The sequence below is a fragment of the Salvelinus alpinus genome, chromosome 27 (genome assembly GCF_045679555.1).
Source record: "Salvelinus alpinus chromosome 27, SLU_Salpinus.1, whole genome shotgun sequence".
Classification (NCBI taxonomy): Eukaryota; Metazoa; Chordata; class Actinopteri; order Salmoniformes; family Salmonidae; genus Salvelinus; species Salvelinus alpinus.
The window spans coordinates 18,390,596-18,412,834 of record NC_092112.1 but is presented as its reverse complement, the minus strand read 5'-3'; the positions used below and the strand labels follow the sequence as shown (position 1 = coordinate 18,412,834).

The 22,239-nt window shown below is 42.3% G+C and overlaps 2 protein-coding genes across 3 annotated transcripts in view; both read right to left on the bottom strand.

The window, feature by feature from the left end:
• ppp2r5a (protein phosphatase 2, regulatory subunit B', alpha isoform) overlaps positions 1-18,255 on the bottom strand; it is an 83,885-nt gene extending 65,630 nt beyond the window's left edge. The window contains exon 1 of the mRNA XM_071369615.1: positions 17,058-18,255. Coding sequence (XP_071225716.1) covers positions 17,058-17,202 — 145 coding nt within the window. The 5' untranslated portion in view covers positions 17,203-18,255. The remainder of the gene's footprint in view (positions 1-17,057) is intronic.
• Positions 18,256-19,128: 873 nt separating this feature from the next.
• On the bottom strand, positions 19,129-21,748 carry LOC139556090 (putative nuclease HARBI1). 2 transcript variants are annotated; one of them, XM_071369616.1, is made up of 8 exons: positions 21,707-21,748; positions 21,538-21,624; positions 21,167-21,450; positions 21,052-21,087; positions 20,399-20,953; positions 20,214-20,329; positions 20,006-20,117; positions 19,129-19,911 (listed from the first exon to the last, which is right to left on the bottom strand). In XM_071369616.1, the coding sequence occupies exons 5-8, from the start codon at positions 20,868-20,870 to the stop codon at positions 19,541-19,543; spliced, it is 1,071 nt and encodes a 356-aa protein (XP_071225717.1). In that variant the 5' UTR covers positions 20,871-20,953; positions 21,052-21,087; positions 21,167-21,450; positions 21,538-21,624; positions 21,707-21,748; the 3' UTR covers positions 19,129-19,540. The 2 variants fall into 2 exon arrangements, with proteins under 2 accessions (XP_071225717.1, XP_071225718.1); XM_071369617.1 differs by having other exon boundaries at positions 21,052-21,450.
• Positions 21,749-22,239: the final 491 nt, after the last annotated feature.

The following is a 22,239-nucleotide window of genomic DNA, read 5'->3' as shown; positions in this document are numbered from 1 at the left end:
AACATTGCCATTTTATTCAGCAAAGTTCAATTATATTATTCTTACAAAATCATAACATAATGACAGGAGATTAAAATATATGCTTTTGTCTGCTAAATGAACTAGCTTCCAGCCTATGGTATGGTGCATAGCCAGATAACATACAGTAGGCCAACTCGTATTCGTTTCTTCTGAAATAAATTCTCCATATCATGTTTCTTTAGACCTACCAAAAAAATAAAAAATAATAATAATGCATTTATTGTGATGGCGTATATTAAATCGATTTTTTAGAATTCTTTAAAATAGATGATGAGATGTAGATGTTCTAAAAGGCATGCATCAGCGGCTTGTATGCGGAGGCCTAGAGATGCTAAACATGTTTGTTAATTAACAGTCAATAACCAGCTGACAAACCTTCATGACCGCCACAGCCTTAGCCTATACGCACAAAATTGTCCAGGCTCACACTTCTTACAGGAGATGCAGCAGGCCTGATGCCCTTTTTATGTTCTCTCCTATTGAGAAACACTGACACTAGAGCACAGCAGCATATCACAGGAGCAACAGCAAACCTGCTCTGCATTGCCGTCACCTAGCAACCAGATACTGCACTGGCCTTGCTGAGGGTGCAATGTAAGGCGTCTATTTCTAGTGACTGTCACAAAACTGTAGATGGTTATTTAAGGACCTGCTGAAAGCTTTATGGGCCTATTTTATAGCGCTATCTGCTTTCGCTTAAAAGATCCTCAGTCTCTATGTGCATGAGGGTGGCTCTGAGTCTTTTGGAGTGAAATGCTGGCCTCTCCACAGCAGAACAAAGCCAGGGGTACAACAGCAAATAAGAGAATCCACGAGCTGACACTGGAGTAAAACATGTTGTGGAAATTGTGGCGTTGTAATATCAGTGCAGACTACAGATCGATTCTTACATGCAGACCAGACCATGCGTGTGCCACCGCGCGCATGTTGATTTTGTCCACCCACACCAGACGCGATCAGGACACGCATGAGGAAATATCAAAACGACCTCGGAATCAACTATATTAATTTGGGGACAGGTCGAAAAGCATTAAACATTTATGGCAATAGCTAGCTAGCTTACTGTTAGCTAATTTGGCCTGGGATATAAACATTGGGTTGTTATTTTACTTGGAATTTTACTTTGATATGGTGGTTGGCAACCAACTTTAAGGTGTATTACCACCAACAACTGGAATGGAGTGTGGACCTCAGTTAATCTTTCAATCACCCACGTGGGTATATGCTCTTAAAAACCAATGAGGAGATGGGAGAGGCGGGACTTGCAGCATGTCAAGCGTCACAAATAGAACCAAGTTCTATTTTTGCACCTGGCTACACAGACGCTAGCGAGCAGTGTGGGTGCAATGATTGAATAACATGTATGTGTACGGACTCGGGAGAGGCAAAGGTCAAGAGCCATGCGTCCTCCGAAACACGACCCTGCCAAGCCGCACTGCTTCTTGACACACTGCTCGCTTAACTCGGAAGCCAGCCACAACAATGAGTCGGAGGAAACACGTACAACTGGCGACCATGTCAGCGTGCATGCGCCCGGCCGCCACAGGAGTCACTAGAGCGCCATGGGACAAGGACATCCCGGCCGGCCAAACCCTCCCCTAACCCAGATGACGCTGGGCCAATTGTGTGTTGCCTCATGGGTCTCCAGTCTCAAAGAAAACCATTAGTAACACACTACGCCGTCATGGATTAAAATCCTGCAGCGCACGCAAGGTCCCCCTGCTCAAGCCAGCGCATGTCCAGGCCCGTCTGAAGTTTGCCAATGACCATCTGGATGATCCAGAGGAGGAATGGGAGAAGGTCATGTGGTCTGATGAGACAAAAAAAGAGCTTTTTGGTCTAAACTCCACTCGCCGTGTTTGGAGGAAGAAGAAGGATGAGTACAACCCCAAGAACACCATCCCAACTGTGAAGCATGGAGGTGGAAACATCATTCTTTGGGGATGCTTTTCTGCAAAGGAGACAGGACGACTGCACCGTATTGAGGGGAGGATGGACGGGGCCATGTATCGCGAGATCTTGGCCAACAACCTCCTTCCCTCAGTAAGAGCATTGAAGATGGGTCGTGGCTGGGTCTTCCAGCATGACAACGACCCGAAACACACAGTCAGGGCAACTAAGGAGTGGCTCCGTAAGAAGCATCTCAAGGTCCTGGAGTGGCCTAGCCAGTCTCCAGACCTGACCCCAATAGAAAATCTTTGGAGGGAGCTGAAAGTCCGTATTGCCCAGCGACAGCCCCGAAACCTGAAGAATCTGGAGGTCTGTATGGAAGAGTGGTCCAAAATCCCTGCTGCAGTGTGTGCAAACCTGGTCAAGAACTACAGGAAACGTATGATCTCTGTAATTGCAAACAAAGGTTTCTGTACCAAATATTAAGTTCTGCTTTTCTGATGTATCAAATACTTATGTCATGCAATAAAATGCAAATGAATTACTTAAAAATCATACAATGTGATTTTCTGGATTTTCTGCAAAATCAGCAGTGTATCAAATACTTGTTCTCCCCAAGACATCAGTCAGGAAGTTTAAGCTTGGTCGCAAATGGGTCCAAGCATACTTCCAAAGTTGTGGCAAAATGGCGTAAGGACAACAAAGTCAAGGTATTGGAGTGGCCATCACAAAGCCCTGACCTCAATCCTATTGAAAATTTGTGGGCAGAACTGAAAAAGTGTGTGCGAGCAAGGATGCCTACATACGACTCCGTTACACCAGCTCTGTCAGGAGGAATGGGCCAAAATTCACCCAACTTATTGTGGGAAGCTTGTGGAAGGCTACCCGAAACGTTTGACCCAAGTTAAACAATTTAAAGGCAATGCTACCAAATACAAATTGAGTGGAATGTGATGAAATAATTAAAAGCTGAAATAAATCATTCTCTATTATTCTGACATTTCACATTCTTAAAATAAAGTGGTGATCCTAACTGACCTAAGACGGAATTTTTACTAGGATCAAATGTCAGGAATTGTGAAAAACTGAGTTTAAATGTATTTGGCTAAGATGTATGTAAACTTCCGACTGTACGTCCATGATAGGTTCAAATTTGGTTCAGTCCAGTCCGTCTGTGGACATTAACATCAAGGCCAGGGTGGACTGACCATATTTCAAAGTCGATGGACATGCAGTGTCTGTTGGTGCTCAGTGGGTGAGGACGCTGGTTAAAGTAAATGGAAAGAGGGGGCTGCTCATGGTAGGTTTCAGTAAGAGCTGGGAGGTGACATCAGCTCGATAGTATTTTTAATATTTGGCGGTATTATTACTATATTCCTCTTTGATTTAGAAGATACTGTTAGGCCTACACCAGCACTGTTATCAGGCTGTATTAGCGAGCTACGTTTGCTAACTAGCATTAGCAGCTAACACAATTTAGCTAATAATTTAAAAAAAGAAAGAACTCAAACAGTGTAATTCTAGAACGCTTGTGGATTTATATTAAGATCAAAGTGGAAACATCATTGTCATCAACATTGTTGCATGTGCTGCATTGACCATGCAGACTGAATTGTATCGTTCCTATTCTGTGTGGAAAACACAGAATCCTGCGTTATTGCAACCTCTGACGTGCACACGAGAAAACATGGGCACACTCAAGAGTAGAGGTCGATCGATTATGATTTTAACGCTGATACCGATTATTGGAGGACCAAAAAAAGCTGATTAAAATCTGACATTTTTTTAAATATTTTTTTTATATATAATAACATTTACAACAATACTGAATGAACACTTATTTTAACTTGATATAATACAAATAAAAATCTATTTAGTCTAAAATAAATATGAAAGATGTTCAATTTGGTTTAAATAATGTTGGAGAAGAAAGTAAAAGTGCAATATGTGCCATGTAAAAAGGCTAACGTTTAAGTTCCTTACTCAGAACATATGAAAGCTGGTGGTTCATTTTAACATGAGTCTTCAATATTCCCATTTAAGAAGTTTTAGGTTGTAGTTATTATAGGAATTATAGGACTTTTTCTCTCTATACCATATGTATTTCATATACCTTTGACTATTGGATGTTCTTATAGGCACTATAGTACTGCCAGCCTAATAGATGGGCTTGAAGTCACAAAGAGCTGCTGGCAAATGCAGGAAAGTGCTGTTTGAATGAATGCTTACGAGCCTGCTGCTGCCTACCACCTCTGTCAGACTGCTCTATCAAATCATAGACTTAATTATAATATAATACACACACAGAAATACGAGCCTTAGGTCATTAATATGGTCAAATCCAGAAAATATCATTTAGAAAACAAAACGTTTATTCTTTCAGTGAAATACGGAACCGTTCCGTATTTTATCGAACGGGTGACATCTATAACTCTTAAATATTCCTGTTACATTGCACAACCTTCAATGTTATGTCATAATTATGTACAATTCTGGCAAATTAATTACGGTCTTTGTTAGGAAGAAATGGTCTTCACACAGTTCGCAACATGCCAGGCAGCACAAACTGCTGCATATACCCTGAGTCCGCTTGCACAGAACGCAAGTGACACAATAAGTGACACAATTTCCCTAGTTAATATTGCCTGCTAACGTGAATTTCTTTCAACTAAATATGCAGGTCTAAAAAATATATACTTGTGTATTGATTTTAAGAAAGGCATTGATGTTTATGGTTAGGTACATTGGTGCAACGACAGTGCTTTTTTCGCGAATGCGCTTGTTAAATCATCACCCATTTGGCGAAGTAGGCTGTGAGTCGATAAATTAACAGGCACCGCATCGATTATATTATATGCAACGGAGGAAAAGCTAGATAAACTAGTAATATCATCAACCATGTGTAGTTAACTAGTGATTATGTTAAGATTGATTGTTTTTTTAAAGATAAGTTTAATGTTAGCTAGCAACTTACGTTGGCTCCTTGCTGCACTCGCATAACAGGTGGTCAGCCTGCCACACAGCCTCCTCGTGGAGTGCAATGTAATCGGACATAGTCGGCATCCAAAAATGCAGATTACCGACTGTTATGAAAACTTGAAAACCGGCCCTAATTAAAATCGGTCGACCTCTACTCAAGAGTACACAAATGAGAGCAGCTTGCCTTTTGCACTGTATCTACTGAACATCATTTGATAGCAGAAAAACAGTTAAGAAACCAAATAACTAAACTACTAATATTGATACGCTCGCAAAGTCTAGGGATCTTATGCTCAGCTAACTGGTCTGCAACATGTTTTAAGATGTGCATCTGTGTAAGAAATCAGCGTATGAGGACCGTGTTGTATGTACATGTACCCAGTAGAGCGCAAACTTACAGAGCTCAGGACCAGCTCCGTCTTGACCTCTTGGTCAGCCGGTTCTGTCAGATTATTGATATGGTCAAGGCGACAAAATAAACAACTACAAAAGGCAAGCCCAACTAAAGAGGTTAACTAACACAAAGAAACTTGGGCTGAGAGGTATCTGGCCTCCTCTCTCTCCAGGACTGATGATCATCCCAATTGCCCACACCTGAGTAATTAAGGCTTCCTGGCTGAGCATATTACCTAACCCGGTTGATGCTGCCCCCTGGGGATGGAGTGTGGACTTGGTAGTGGTAGTGTCTAATCGCACTCCTAAGACCGTACCTATCTAACCTATTCCATAACATCCACCCAATTATGATTGTGATTATGCCAATGCTGTAACACAGTCCTATGACTGTCTAACCTATTCCATGACATCCACCCAATTATGATTGTGATTATGCCAATGCTGTGAGAGAAACAGTTATGAGACAAAAACACACATTGAGAGAGAGGCTGACGGTCATAGAATATAAATATGGCTATTATTATCATCATCATTATTGCATGACTTCAGGTCAAGTTGGAGAGGCTACTCAAAGTTCACATGCTACTCATCACATGAGATGCTATTCCAATCTTGTTGGTTGACAGGCTAAAACAAACAACAACAAAAAAACACCTGCAGCCATGGGAGAAACCTGAATATCCTGTTATGGGTGAACCCAAGATTCAATTGAGACTGACAGCTAAGGTGTCAGGACAATTTCAGCAAGCACAACAAACGATCACATGACTTAGTTTTTAAAATTTTGGGAACATGGAAAAACAACTAGCGGCTGATAGATGTCCATGATGCTACAAGGCAAACTGGCTTGATGTGAAATTGGAATTGAAAAAGAAGGCCTCGTGGACAGTGTTATGACAAAGGTGCCAATGCAAGAGGATGTCTTCCAGGTTGTGAACCTAGCACCAAGGGGTGGTTTCCAGATGTCAAAAACACAGACCTCGGTATCACACCTGAGCACACCATTTATTACCTTAGAAAAGGTCAAAAAGTGTTTGACTAATTTTCAGCGGCAACGGTTTCCACAGTTCAAGAAACTCCTTTTACATTTGGCCTAACTTTTAACAAAAACCTGAGACATTCAGTGGTGTAAAAATACTAGATATGTTTTTTTGTTTGTTGGTATCTGTACTTTACTTTTAAAATTTTGCCAACTTTTACTTCACTACATTCCCAAAGAAAATAATGTACTTTTTACACCATATATTTCCCCTGACACCCGAAAGTACTCCAATTCACACTCTTACCAAAGAACATCCCATGTCATCTCTACTGCCTCTGATCTGGCGGACTCACTAAACACAAATGATTTGTTTGTAAATTATGTCTGAATGTTGGAGCGTGCCCCGGCTATCCGTAAAAAACAAATATATATATATATATATATATATTTGTGCCATCTGGTTTGCTTAATATAAGGAATTTGAAATGGTTTATACTTTTACTTTTGATACTTAAGTATATTTAAAACCAAATACTTTTAGACAAGTAGTATTTTACTGGGTGACTCACTTTTACTTGAGTCATTTTCTATTAAAAAGGTATCTTTACTTTTACTCAAGTATCACAATTGAGTACTTTCCCCACCGCTGGACACAAGACACTGCTTCACTAGCGCTGGCTCCTGATAAGGCCTGTGCTTTATGATCATATTCCCAATCACACAAGGTACACATTCTACATTACAGAATGTAGGTTACACTGCTACGCCACATCAATCTGAAAGAGACGCAAAAGAGAACAGGGTTTACACTTTAGGCCTGCTTGCAGACAATAGTGCAGCGGCACTTGCCCTAACGATTTGCTCAGTCAACTGCCAGGTTATCAGAAACATGTACTGTAAATTAAGCTATAAATTGTAGATTAGTGCCAACGGGACTTGTTGCCAGTTTCCATTCTAGATAGTCATGGTGCAGCTTTCACAGGACCTCGTTACTCCTCCCTATTAGCTTACATATTGATAGGTCAAGTCCTGAACTTTATTTAGTTATTCAGCCGATTCACTTTTACAGAATATTCCCACCCTCACACTGTAAAAATAGACAGCAACCTCTGAGTGGAGGGGTCAGACGACCTTATGAAATGGAGAATAAATTAAATATGGGTATGACAGCACAGGGGGATTAGATCAAAAGAAACCGACATGAGGTCCTCATGTCATTGTCAAGCTTTGAAAAAGTGGCCTAGATCTGACTGGCCCAGTGCAAAATGGCAATGACGTAGGGGTCCATTGCAAACAGAAAGTGCATGAACATGTGAAGCGAGTCATAAAATGAGGGAGTGACAGACAGCCTACAGCCTACTGTAGCCTAGTCTGTGGGCATTAATGCATGTCGATTGATACCGCACAACCCACTGCAGTTGCTAAACCGGTTGGGGGAGACTGGTCAGTCAGGTCTGCTTCTCACACCAGTCGCAAAGGCTTCTTTAGGGTTCACTCCGAATGATGCCGGCTGAGCATGTGACAAAAACAGAAAAGAGCAGTCAAAGAGACGATTAAAAAGAGTGTGTTGCAAGAAAAACAGGAGGCCTAGTGGGCCTGGTGCAGACTACTCTTTGACAATGAACATGTGTTAACCACAGCAAGAACAATTAGCAAAAAATCCCAAGGGATCGATATGTTTATAACAAGGAAATAACACTATACTAGAATATTTGAATATGATTAAATGACAGTGTAACTGATCACGTAATAGGCCTAATGAGATTGTGGTGTAAAAAAGGCTCAGCTGCAGGTGTGATCAGGCAATATTGTATCTACTCTGGAAATCTGTCTACGTTTTAATGAAGACTGCTCCCTTCAGACACTCAATGTAATTGCTAAGCATGACTTATTCTGCACTAGAATGCACTGGAGAGTGAGTCAGTGCACACAAAGGGTCCACATACAACCAATGCACTCTCGGCAAGTTCCCCGCAGTCTGATTTCTTATAACAAACCCTCAACACAACATAAATAAAAACCCTGGCGTCCATAAGGGACTGGGCACTCAGCTAAGAGTAGACGGTCGCCAACGCACAAAGCCAGGACTTTTACACGGTCCTGTGAAGTTCAAAAAATATATAATATACATACACACACCTGGTAGGCATTGCAATCATTCTCATGAGGTTTATTTTGGCCTCAACAACTGTACCGGAAGTGTTAATCCCCACCTGTCGCCCAGGAATCCGTAGCGCAGGTGTCTTTAACTCACGTTACAACAGTTCCGTCTATGGGACACGGTGACACTTGAGTGTGTCTTCGATCACACCGACAGCGTCATTGCATTTTGATACACCAGAATTGTATTCATTTCCAATGAAACGCTGCGTTTGCCTTGCAGCATTGCGTTGCAAAGGCATTTGCAGTGCATTCGGTGTGGTGCATACGTTGAATTTATCAAACATATGCGTCAAACTATAGGTGTAGATGGCTTGACAGAAATGGTAGCAGAAGGTACATGTTGAACTTTTGTTGTACATAAATCCAGATGATGCTGCGTGCTATTTTGTGCAATGACGCTGTCGGTGTGATCAAATCGTTACAAGGAGCATGTTCTCCTAAAATAAATTTAGGCACACAACGAAAGTATTTGAGTTAGAGTTTTCATGATAAGAAATGACAAAGTTCTTGAACATGAGAACAATGATCAGCTGCCCTTTTAAGTGGTGGGCCGTTAACCGTGGTAACGAGGCACTCCTGTCTGTCAGAGAAATTAGATTCTCCGACATCTCTTCGCTAGCAGTTGAGCAAGCTCAAACTAACATTGAAAAACAACCAAGATCGTGAACAAAACGATGTAAATGGCCAAGAAACAAAAGGAAAAAGTCACCCTTTAGTAGAGTATGGGGTAAATTCGACCAACATCTATGCTCAAAACGTATCTTTCAGCACTTCACAGTGCGCTCAGCCCCGTTGCGGTGAGAGAAGTATACCACGCAATAGTGCCCGTGCTGAAAGATTCCATTTATTATGAGTTCGTAGTTCTTTATGCGATTAGCTAACAGCTATGAGACAAAACGTCAGAAATACTTTGAAAATAGCTACGGCAGCATTTTCTTTGCTATAAATCAACTCGCACGTGCTCATACTTGACTTTTACAGTTCGTCCACATCTATTTTTAGGCGCATATGCCAGTAAAATTGTCGCACTGTAGAGCTCTGTACTGGGTTTCGAGAAAGACGTCTGTCAGCCAGACTAACCGAGGGGGCCGGGGCTGTGCTTAGATGTCTGACCTCATGAAGAGGTATAACACTACACTGCATACTAAATCTTGTCCCACACAAATAATCACAGAAGAAAAAAAAAAAAGACATGTTTTACATTGTTCAGTCTGGCCTATCTGCTGTAATAACATAAGGTTATTACAACATTTTATTGTTGTTTTTACTTCATGTTACATTTAGTAATAGTATAAGCTTTCTATTTGTAATGCTCTGGTATTACATAATCATCAACCAGGGGATTTGATCTTGTAACCCTGTGGTTACACACTGTTGCAGCCAAGACCCAAGGCTGCTTTTTGCTTTCCCACCCATAGAGAAGGAAGTGCACTCTTCCACAGAGTGCACTTCCTAATCTGCACACATAGGTGCCAGCCATAGCACTCAGGCTGTGATGGGCTAACAATAGGCTAAACTTGATGTAAGTGATCTGCAAAGTGTCTGGTTGTGGTTGACAGAGAGCATGTCCTCCGCTCATTTGTCTTCTTTTGAAAAACATGAATAAATGGCAAACAACTAGACTACACTCATATTTACCACTTGACAAGCATCCATTGCAAATGAGTCAGTTTGCATATGAATAAAAAGAGACCAACTCATCCATTGAGCTAAATCTAAACAGCTTGCCGAAACCTCTTGATATCTAAACAAAGTTTTGTTTTTTGCCCTGGTACTACACAGCTGATTCAAATAACCAACTCATCATCAAGCTTTCATTATCCGAATAAACTGTGTAGCGCTACAGGAAAAAAACATGCACACAGGAGAGATCCCAGGACAGAATTTGGGAAACCCTGTTTTAGCACACACACAGTGGAAACAAGTAAGTCATATGACAAAGCCTATCAATCTATTAGTCAGGAGTTGTCAATGGCAAATTTGTGCATTTAACAAAGCAGGACACAGACTTAGCTATCGGCCTAACTTATCAGTGTTTGAATTGCTCCAGAATGGCAAGGGTTTGATCAGAATCCAGCTTTAGAACACCGCTGAAGTCTGACTTTAAATGAAGCCGGCTATCTTCAGGAAAATCCAAAAAAAAAAAAAATAATTTTTCGGTCTAGCATGTTTTGAGAAATACCTTGCAGGGCTTCTGGCTGCCATGGCAACAATGCAGGTCTCCCAGTGAGTCATCATTTCAGTGTCTTATCACACAACATGGGGCTATAAACACTCCAGAAACTCTACTGCAGGATGAAAGATCAGCATATCTACAGCTGCAGTACTTCCCCAGCCTGCTATACTGTGATTCATTACAGCATTATAGCTGGCCAAACATTGTGTAGTAAAACCATTTAGCTTCTGTACAACAGGTTCCACAGCCCCTCTCTCACTCCTGCACACAGGTACTTACACAAACTGACCAATTACTTTAGATTGGGAAGGAGCGCAAACATAACATGAATCAAATAAAATGTTAGTCACATGTCCCGAATACAGGTATTACAGTGAAATGCTTACTTACGAGCCCCTAACCGACAGTGCAGTTAAAAAAAATACAGATAAGAATAAGAGATAAAAGTAACAAGTACTTCAAGAGCAGCAGCAAAAAAAATAACAATATATACACAAGGGGGTGCCGCTACAGAGTCAATGTGCAGGTGCATCGGTTAGTTGAGGTAGCATGTACATGTAGGTCAAGTTAATTAAAGTGACTATGCATAGATGACAACAGAGTGGCACTGGTGTGGAGAGGGGAGGGGGGGCAATGCGAGTAGTCCGGGTAGCCATTTAACTAGATGTTCAGGAGTCTTATGGCTTGGGGGTAGATCTTGGACCTAGATTTGGTGCTCCGGTACCGCTTGCCGTGCGGTGGCAGAGAACAGTCTATGACTAAGGTGGCTGGAGTCCTTGACAATTTTTAGGGCCTTCCTCTGACACCGCCTGGTATGGAGGTCCTGTATGGCAGGAAGCTTGGCCCAAGTGATGTACTGGGCCGTTCGCACTACCCTCTGTAGTGCCTTGCGGTAGGAGGCCGAGCAGTCAGGATGCTCTCGATGGTGCAGCTGTAGAACCTTTTGAGGATCTGAGGACCCATGCCAAATATTTTCAGTCTCGAGGTGGAATAGGTTTTGTCGTGCCCGCTTCGCGACTGTCAAGGTGTGCTTGGACAATGTTAGTTTGTTGATGTGGACACCAAGGAACTTGAAGCTGAGAAAACTCAGATTTAGGCTATTGTTATGATGCATAGATTGTGGGTTAAAGTGTAATAATGCCATTAAGTTATGACGGGTAGCCTATTAGAATGCGTCAAGAAATAGGAGCAATGCCAAGCTGTTTATTTTTTGGGAAATATGCCCATGTTGTGTGGGCTTATTGAGGACTATACCAGAGGAAAACACTTTTTCACAACATGAATAAAATGGTTAATTATTTGTGTAAAATGACTTTTACACAAAGAGGTGATGTGAGGATGGAGGCATTAAATATGAAACCAAAGCTGTCGTTCCCCTATCAGTGTTGTGCAGACACAGCTAAGCCAATTATATCAAACCGGAGGTACTCAACCACATCACTCCCTGTCAGGGATATGGATTTAACAGAAATCAAAACAGTTCAGGCCTTCACCTATCCATCTTTATACCCAGGGACCACTTAAACGTGAATGACATAGCAAATCGACCTGTAGCTGATTGGGAACAACAGGGGGAACCAGAGTGAGTCCTCTGGGGAGTAGGCAGAAAGCATTCCTGGGAACCACTGATGGAACCAGTCATGAATCAAATGAGCGAGGCGTAAACCTCTGTGTGGGGCCCACACCTGAGCAGAGTCAAACAACCACACACGGCGCTAACCACAAATAAGTTGCCCCAAATTAATTTGCCATAACAACCAGCGCTCAAATCAATACATCAGAGCCTAACCACACTACACCAACACAAGAGGTGAGCAACTCGTCCACTGTGCAACCCATTTCACTCAAGACAACATTAGGCTACCTCTCCGATTACTCTCACTGGCATACAGATGGGGATCAGAGAAACAGACAGACTAGGTTAGCCAAAACAAGAGCGGTAGGATGAGGTCTCTGCTCCAGAGAAATAGGGAAGGAGAGGGAGAGCGAGAGAGCTGGTGGGGTGAATCAGAATCCTGTCTGACGACACACGAGCATCTCTGTTATGGCGATCATAACCTCACCAAGAAGTCCAGTTAGCTCCCCTCATCACCCCCAACCACTGTGCCTAATTACTGTCAAGTCACTCAAATAGACATGCATTCTTGCAGCTATTCATTCTGCAGGTCATTCTGTCAGAAATGCTGAAAAAGTCACACATTTTTTTGTACTTGCACTGCCCCAATGCCCAAACCCCACTTCTTTGTCCTTATGCAACATGGTGCACATCTGATTATATCCCACTTTGTTCATCCTGTACTCCCTCAGAGTTCAAGTCGGGAGTTTTCTGAGTCTCAAAAAGGTCCTCAATGCACACAAGCAGTAACACCCGTCACTGGCCTGGAATACTGCCCCCGACAAAACACTCCACCCACATACCAACCCCCTCCCCTACACAATCCTCCATTCAAGGGGTGCGAGTCACTCCAGCATTATCACCCAGAGCTGAACCAGTCTGCGACATCATTAATAAAATGCCACCCATTCAGACAAGAGTAGCCTAGGAGGTTATGGTCGACTACAACTATCTCGCAGAATCGAAAGGGCCATGAAACCACATACTAGGCTAGTTAACCATGTTAGTACTAGCTACTAAACAGTAATAAAATAGACTAATTGAGAACTTTACTGATCAACTTTATTTTTATAAATCGGCATTAGTGGTCAATTTACATTCAAACAGAGGAGAAAGATAATCTGTTATCATGTGCTCCATACCCACCCCCCTCCCTCTCTGAGTTTAAAGATCAGGAGAGGAAGCCTGCTGCTGCAGGTCATGGAAGGGGGGGCGCAGGTGGGAAACCACCCCACCGAGGGAAGCCCGAAGCCCCCTAGGCTATCTCCCTCGGTCCTTCCGGTCCTGCTGGTGTGGGGCTGTTTGTGACACGTTACTCTGTAATATCCATCAATGACTTTATTCAGAGTAGTGTATAATGGCACATTACGTTTCTAACCAAACAAAAAGGTGAAAAGTCACAAATAAACAAGTCAAACATTCCCTCAATCCATAAGCAGCATTAGCCTAGTCAATGCCATGTAGGCCCAAGGTTCAGTGTCTGCACTTTTCCCCCTCGTCATTTCAACATGTTGGCAGGCTAACTTGTCTGAACTTGACTGCTGAAGTCAGTGAGAGGTTTTGCTTTAGCAAATTAAGTTTCAGCAGTCTTCCCTCATACCATGCAGTAGACGTGAGGATAGTGTGAATCTTGAGTTTCCAATATGGACTCTTAAGGTGAAAGGAGATACTTTCATATTCCTGAATACATTGACATTTCTCTCCCAGACAGGCTTCAGCGACACATAATTCTCTATTGGGGCTTAATAAATTACTCTGCATAAACATTAAAGATCAAATTGTCATTGTAACACAGATGCCTTGTAGCTACATTTGGGGAGTGGTGGGATCAACTTCCTTTAATGAACTGTACTTATGACCTGGTTTGGATTATCTAGTCAATTCTCCCATCAGGAATAATTCATGATGGTTGAATGAACAATTACTACCCAGGCTGGATCCTGATACTTGGTGGCTACCCTGCTTTTTAAAACACACACCCCAATCACCTCATTTAGGCTACAGTGTGAGGCTTTCAGTCCCATCTTCACTGCCCCATCCAGGGCCCCAGATATAGCGGACTGTCTCTCTCTCACACACACACACACACACACACACTAGGAGTTCATCAGATAATAACCAAGCTCTTGATCATACAAAGTGTGGGTTGACTAAGAGAAGTTCAACACAGGCGCTCAATTCACACGTGTCATTGAAATACAGTATGTGTGGCCAGGACTGAATTTGGCATAATTGCTGAATGAAGAATAAAAAGGAGGTACGCACTTAAAAGTGCCGAGCGGTTTTGGATTCTGAACCGCTCTCTCAATCCCAATAATACTGCTGAGCATGAAGCAATGTAATCCCTATCTATAGGTTTCATTGTGTCTGACAACGGTTTGGATTGAGGAATTTGACCTTGGAAATTTATTTTGAGGCAACTGTTATAGTATCCATCTTGAAATGTCCTATAAAACAAAAATTGCAAGGCATATGGCAGGGCATAGCAACAGACTCAGATTTAACAGTAACAATGCACTGGCAGCATACAATTCCCATTCCCTCCAGTGAAACTAACTTGCAATGTTGCACTATATGAGGTAAAGTGAACATTCTTCTCAATGTCACTGTTCTATGTCAAGTCTCCATATTGAAGAACCTCTGAGTAAAACAAAGGCTACCTGTAATTTAGCAATCTGCCACTACATTCAAGGCCCAGGACAGAAGCTACACTGAACATAAATAAACACAACATGAAACAATTTCAAATATTTTTGTTCATATAAGGAAATCAGTCAATTGAAATAAATGCATTAGTCCTTAATCTTGGATTTAACAGGACTGGGAATACAGATATGCATCTGTTGGTCACAGAGAACTTTCAAAAAGCTAGGGGTGTGGATCAGAGAACCGGTCAGTATTGACAGCTCCTTCGCAGAGTTGTCTGTGGAATGTTGTCTCAGTCTGCTTCAATAGCTGTGCGAAGTTGCTGGATATTTGCGGGAACTGGAACACCCTGTTGTACATGTCGATCCAGAGCAACCCAAACATGCTCAATGCGTGATATGTCTGGTGAGTATGCAGGCCATGGAAGAACTGGGACATTTTCAGCTTCCAGGAGTGGTGTACAGATCCTTGCGACATGGGGCCATGCATTATCATGCTGAAACATTAGGTGATGGCTGCGGATGAATGACGGACAATGGGCCTCAGGATCTCGTCACGGAATCTGTGCATTAAAATTGCCATCGATAAAATGTCCATAGTTTATGCGGGCCCATACCATAACCCCACCGCCACCATGGGGCACTCTGTTCACAAAGTTGACATGAGCAAACCGCTCACCGACACGACGCCATACACGTTGTCTGCCATCGGCCCAGTACAGTTGAAACTGGGATTAATCCGTGAAGAGCACATTTCTCCAGTGTGCCAGTGGCCATCGAAGGTGAGCATTTGCCCACTGAAGTCGGTTACGAATTCGAACTGCAGTCAAGTCAAGACCCTGGTAAGGACGACGTGCACGCAGATGTGCTTCCCTGACAGTTATGCAAACCTACAGTTTCATCAGCTGTCCGGGTGGCTAGTCTCAGACAATCCCGCAGGTGAAGAAGCCGGATGTGGAGGTTCTGGGCTGGCTTGGTTACACTTGGTTTGTGGTTGTGAGGCCGGTTGGATGTACTGCCAAATTCTCTAAGACAACGCTGAAGCCGGCTTATGGTAGAGAATTTAACATGTCATTCTCTGGCAACAGCTCTGGTGTACATTCCTGCAGTCAGCATGCCAATTGCACACTCCCTCAAAACTTGAGACATCTGTGGAATTGTTGTGTGACAACAATAGAGTGGCCTTTTATTGTCCCCAGCACAAGGTGATCATGCCGTTTAATCATCTTCTTGAGATGCCACACCTGTCAGGTGGATGGATTATCTTGGCAAAGGAGAGGCTCACTAACAGTGATGTAAACAAATGTGCGCACAACATTTTAGAGAAATACGCTTTTTGTACATATGGAACATTTCTGGGATATTTTATTTCAGCTCATGAAACATGGGACCAACACTTTACATGTTGGTTTTACATGTTGCATTTATATTTTTGTTCAGTGTAGATCATAGGCTACATTACAGTTCTCCTGGCTGCCAAGGTGTACAAAATATCACTCTCCAGCTAGGATGAAATTCTCAGAACGCAACATTTCATTGATATGCAGGCTCCTCCTTACCAAAACAAACAATATAAAGTTAATGTAGTAGGCCTATGTTTAGAGGGCTCTGTAGTTTTCATGGATTCAAAACATAAATGAATGCATGTGTCTGGCCTTGGCCCATATGTCTTGTACAGGAAAATAACCAACAACTATCCAGATGCGTCGTGACTAGTAGTACTGCACAAAATATATAGCTGTCAAAAGAGCAATTACCATGCATAAATAATAACGGTACTATTTGAGTGGAGAAATTGACAGGCACTGACGGAGATTTCAAACCAGCTAAAACGTAGGCAGTGCACAATATACACAAAATTATCAGCAATTAGATCAATCTCTCATTCTCTCGATGTAACCTACTTTGCCAGGATTGCACTTCAGTCCTCCTTGTGAGCATACATCACAGCTGGCTGCCAAAAAACAGAGGCTGAAAATGCCACTGTCATTAGCTACCCAAAGCTTCCGCGTTTCATTGACCAACACATTTTTATCTCTGTACAGATCGTCTGACTGTACAGATTGGTAGAAAATAGTCAATGTCCGACTACGTCGGGTATTGATCACGTTTGCTAGAGTAAACGTGAAGTGTCAACACCGCCACCCTTTCACTTGAGACTATTTCAGGCAGCATTTTTTATTTTCTTACCTTTGAGCTGCGGCAAGGGTGAAAGCTCGGTAAAAGTTTGAGTTCGGAACTGGGACGACCCTTGAGATTTCTTCTGTTTCTGGGCCTTCCTCATTGATTTTCGCGTGAACCCGTCCACTTTCTCAGACGCAGAGATCGCCGACATTTTGAAGCATCAACTGTATCGTTGAAGTATTTTTGGACATGTGCACCAACGATAGATTTAGGGTGTTCCACAAGTGGGCTATGTTTCCCAGCCCAGGAGCATCAAAATCTTCTGCAACTTGAAATAATGGCGTAAACAGCTAACTTTGAAAAACACCTTCTGCTTGTTTGATCCACTGAAGCTTGCTAGTTAATCAGTTTCCATGTAAAGCCCGCATTTTCGTCCCGCTTGTTGAGTCCAGTAAGCTGTTTAGAAAACTAGCTAGCGTTAGCTAACGCTACGCGTATCAACAAGCCAGCCAACTCATGACAGATTTATGAGAAAACGTATCTAGGTTAACGTTAGCTAATAGACTGACAGCAGAAACACTGCTTAAATAAATTGCTGGGGATATTTAACTTGTAATTTCTGCAATATAGCAACCTGTTGCTATAATTGTCATTTTATAGCTAACCAGCTAACGTTAGCTACTTCAGAGAGAACACTTATGCTAACTAGCATAAAACTAGCTGTCAGTGCTAGCTTTTTAAATGACAGACAAAAAATGCTAATGTTAGCCAGCTGGCTGCTTGGCTAACGTTAGCTACCTTGCTAGCTGCTTCGTTAAAACGTACCGTTACCTAAATAATATGAACATTTACAATTTAAAGCGAACTGTCATGATGAAATTCATACTATTTTCCACAAGAAAAATAAATATTGTATTCCGTGTCTTCTAGCAGCAGTTGGCTTTGTCAAAATGAAAAACAGTCTGGACGAATGAAGTCTGGCAACCTCGAACTACTCAGTAACGTTCGTATATCGGAAGAACCACGGCGCCAATGGAGTCATGTTCAGCACTTTCCCGTGTCCATTTAGTCGGAAATATCGAGTTGCACTGAACACACCGATAATCACTTTTTACTTGTAATCGGACGTCAATAACTTTTTCGATTTATTAGATAACACAATTCCATGTAAAAAGCCGCCACACTGCAAACTCAGTGAAACCATAAACAGCTTTATGAGTACATCGTTGTCGGATTGCATTTTGTGACAAAAGCGTACGTCTTTGACAGACAACTGCAGTGGCCAACCAAAATGTTGAAACAGGCATGCTCATGCCCTTTTTTTTTTTTTACCAATTGAATTCGACTAAGACTGGGCTCTAAACCATGTGACATATTGCACAGAAAACAAATACCAGTAAATTGGCAACTGGGGCCTGTTGCACAAAACTAGGATAAGGGATTAAGCCAGGATATCTTGGTGATCCTGGCTCAATTGATCCGTAATCCGGTTGCACTAAAGATGGATAGGGGGCAGGAGGATATGTTATGGTATAAATTACCATGGAGATTTATTCTGTGGAGCTAGCCTGCTCCAGACCAGGCTAAATTCCAGGATCTATTTAATCTCATCCCTAATGTCAGTCAGCAGTCACCACAAATGGAAACCAATAGTTATTTCACTGCTCACTATACATTGTTATCACATATAACTAGACCCACTGTTATTATTTAAACGTTTGTGATCATTAATTTCAATGATTTTGGATAAAAAATGATTTTTAGATGATGTTGCTATCATTAGATAATTTACAGTTTCCCATAGACTATAAGGCTATATATAAAATGATAGAATATTAGGGCCACAGAGGGGGAAAAAACACAAGTCATAATATTGTAACCAGTTGTTTTAAAGGAGGACAGTTGTTAAAATGACAGATGTGGGGCATTTCGTGAAATTGTACTTCAGTATGGTTTCATAAACAAAGACATGCTGATGTGCCAGAATATTAAGTATCACATTGTCATAAGTATCAAAACTGTAAAAACAATATGTAGCTTTTCTGCAGAAAGAACCAGCCTCATAAATTTATGACTTTATCCTTTTTCTTCAGTGTGGCCCTAGTACTCTGTCATATAAACAAATACACATTCCATATGAATATAAAAACACAATGTGTAACATTATGTTCCTTTATTGAATAAGGACAAAACAAAGCAGGTAAACCATCAGCTCCTTTCGAAACTGAAGTCACAGTGACTCTACAAGATGGAAAGCACAGAATCCAAGCATATTATACAAAATGATACATACACATTCAAAGGTCTGTATATAACACACCCTGCATGTCTGCACACTAAAATAAATGCAGGACAAATCCATACACATCAACTGAACAGACAAATGAATGGATGCAGTAGCCTCCCTGCAGCCTTGTATTACACACAGTATACCGCACAAACATCATAAGAGGCTACTAAACATCAAATTCGTCAAAAAACGAACCCAAAAAAACCCAAATTCCTCTGCCACCGCAGGACATATTTAACCAAAATTGAAAGCACACATACTAACTAAAATAATTCAACACATATTGGTCCCTCAGCAGCCGACCACTGTCGTCATCAGGGAAGATTGCCGGATTGTCCCAGTCCATGGCTGGTGGCACTCTGGGGGCCCTCTCCTTCCTCAGGCAGGCCACATTGTGGAGGACAGCACAAGCCACAGTAATATCACATGCCCTAACAGGGCTGACCCTTAATTTGTGAAGGCAGTGAAAGCGTGCCTTCAGGAGGCCAAAGGTCATTTCAACTCTGGCCCTGGTCCTGGCATGGGCATGGTTGTAGGCCTGCTGTGCTTCCTGGGGGTCTGTGAAAGGTGTCAGGAGAAAAGGCTGGCAGCCATACCCCCTGTCTCCCAGCAACACACCAGAGAATTCACCTGTCAACACAAAATCTCATCATTACTACCTCATAAACACAGTGATATTCTTGACACAGCCATGATGGTTATAAATAGGGGTTGTGTGGCTTACCTTGTGATAGGCACTGATAGATTTCAGAGGCCCGAAAGATTCTGGAGTCATGGACTGAGCCAGGCCATTTTGCCACAACATTGCTGATCACACAGTCAGCATTGCAGACCATCTGAAATCATAAGATGAGGAATATTACACCAATCAATGCACATCACTGGCAATGCAGAGTGTTCGTCAATGGACAATATCAAAAAGTTATGTTCACCTGAACATTAATGCTGTGAAAGGATTTCCTATTCACAAAATCGGCCTCATGGGCACCTGAGGGGGCTTTTATCCTTATGTGTGTGCAGTCCACTGCACCAATGACATTGGGGAAACCTGTCACACAAAGTAATGAGTATCCTACTATGTGTTAACAGTTGTCCTGTAATTTGTAGATCCTCTTACCTGCAATCCTATAGAACTCCTCTTTGATGTCACAGAGTCTTCTGTGGCCAGGGAAGGAGATGAAGACATCTGCTAATGCTTTGATAGCCAGACACACACTCCTTATTGTGCGGCAAATTGTGGCCTTGTTCAGCTGTTCTGCATCCCCCACTGAGTACAGGAAGGCTCCACTAGCAAAAAAGCGCAAGGCCACACAAACCATTTGCTCCACACTCAGTGCATGGCTCCGTGCAGTGCGGTGCTTAATCCTGGGACCCAGTAGTCTGCATAGATACCTGATGCCATCTGCAGAAAACCTGTATCTTTCATATAGATGGTCATCAGGGAAGGCCAGTGGGTCCAACCGGTCCCTGAAGACCCTTTCTCGCCTGAAGGCTCTCCTCAGCACAAGTGCTTCTTCATCCACCACATCTCGCACGAATGGGCATGCCATTGTCAGAGCAGAAAGGAACACACAATTTTGGGCCTTCATATAGGCTAGTGGCCACACCTGGTGCTGGGGGGGTGGGCAAAAGAGGGCGATGCCTTATAACGATGACTTGGTTGTACTGATTGCTGGGAAAATAAAAAAAACCTTAGAAAGATGCCACCGTCCTGTGTGCTCACAATAAGAGCTCATATGTCATGGCTCACTTGACTTTACGAGAATATACCTAATTTTTATTTTGAGCTGTGTCATCTTCTTGGAGCTGGGGGAGGAAAGAAAAATAATGATTAATACATTTGTGTTACAGTTAGCATACAGTGTACATTGAAGGCATATCTCACCTCCCTCTCAAGTTTTTTTATTTCAAGGTCCAGTTTCCTAATTGTCCTCTTTTTTATTTCGGACTCCAGTGCAAGATTTTCCATCTTTTTCTTCTTGTACTGAATGTCTATGTCTGCCAGTTCTATTTGGCGCCGGAGGTGGTTGCCATACAACTTTCTGATAGCTTGTGAGCTCTGTGAACACAATACAATTAGCGCAGCTGGAATTTGGCAGGATGTGGTGTCCTTTTATTAATACGCACTATGTTGCCAGGCTGGTTTTCCCACTGTATAGCATCTGGGTCCTGTAAAAGAAATTAGATTTTTTGATTTTGATGAGGACTCCTCACCATTGTAGAGTAAATAGTACTTTCACAGTCTTAACATGATACCTCATGCCTTCTGGAATCCAGAGAGATGGTCTCCTCCTCATCATCGTCTCCATCATGTGCTGTTGCTGCTGCACTGGGGCCTTCACCCTATCACATTTAATCGGATTCATATTGAAGCTAGTAGACAAGACATGCCAGGCCTACAGTATGCCTTTGATGGAGTACTCACTGGATCAGCATCGTCTGGTGCTTGTGCTGGTGGCTCTAACAGACACTGCAAGGCAATAGGTAAACCAAAGTCAGACAGTCCAAATTGATTCAATATGAATGTGGTTGTTTCCCATGTAGAGATGGAAGGACATACCTTGAATGAAGCGGGTGGCATCTTGGGAGGAACCTATGCTCGTCTCTTTCCCCCCAGGGATCCCCTCTAAGACGGGCCTGCCTTTATTTAGCTCCAAGGCCATGTCCTCTGCTGGGGTAAGGTCAGCCTTTGGTGACCCACCACCCGTGCCTTGTCTGTGGGTATTCTTTTTCACTGCTAAAACAGTACAGACAATGTGTGAGCAGGCACCTTCTGGGTACAATATATGCTTGTGCTTTGTTAAATATTAGTCAGGGACCATACCATTCTGCAGAATGTTCTTGTATTTGATTTTGACCTGCTGCCATGTCCGTTTTGGCCCGTTCATGTTTAATCTACACACACACACATTTAATGGAGTCACACTGCAAAAAATTACTTGGTATTTTTGTCTTGTT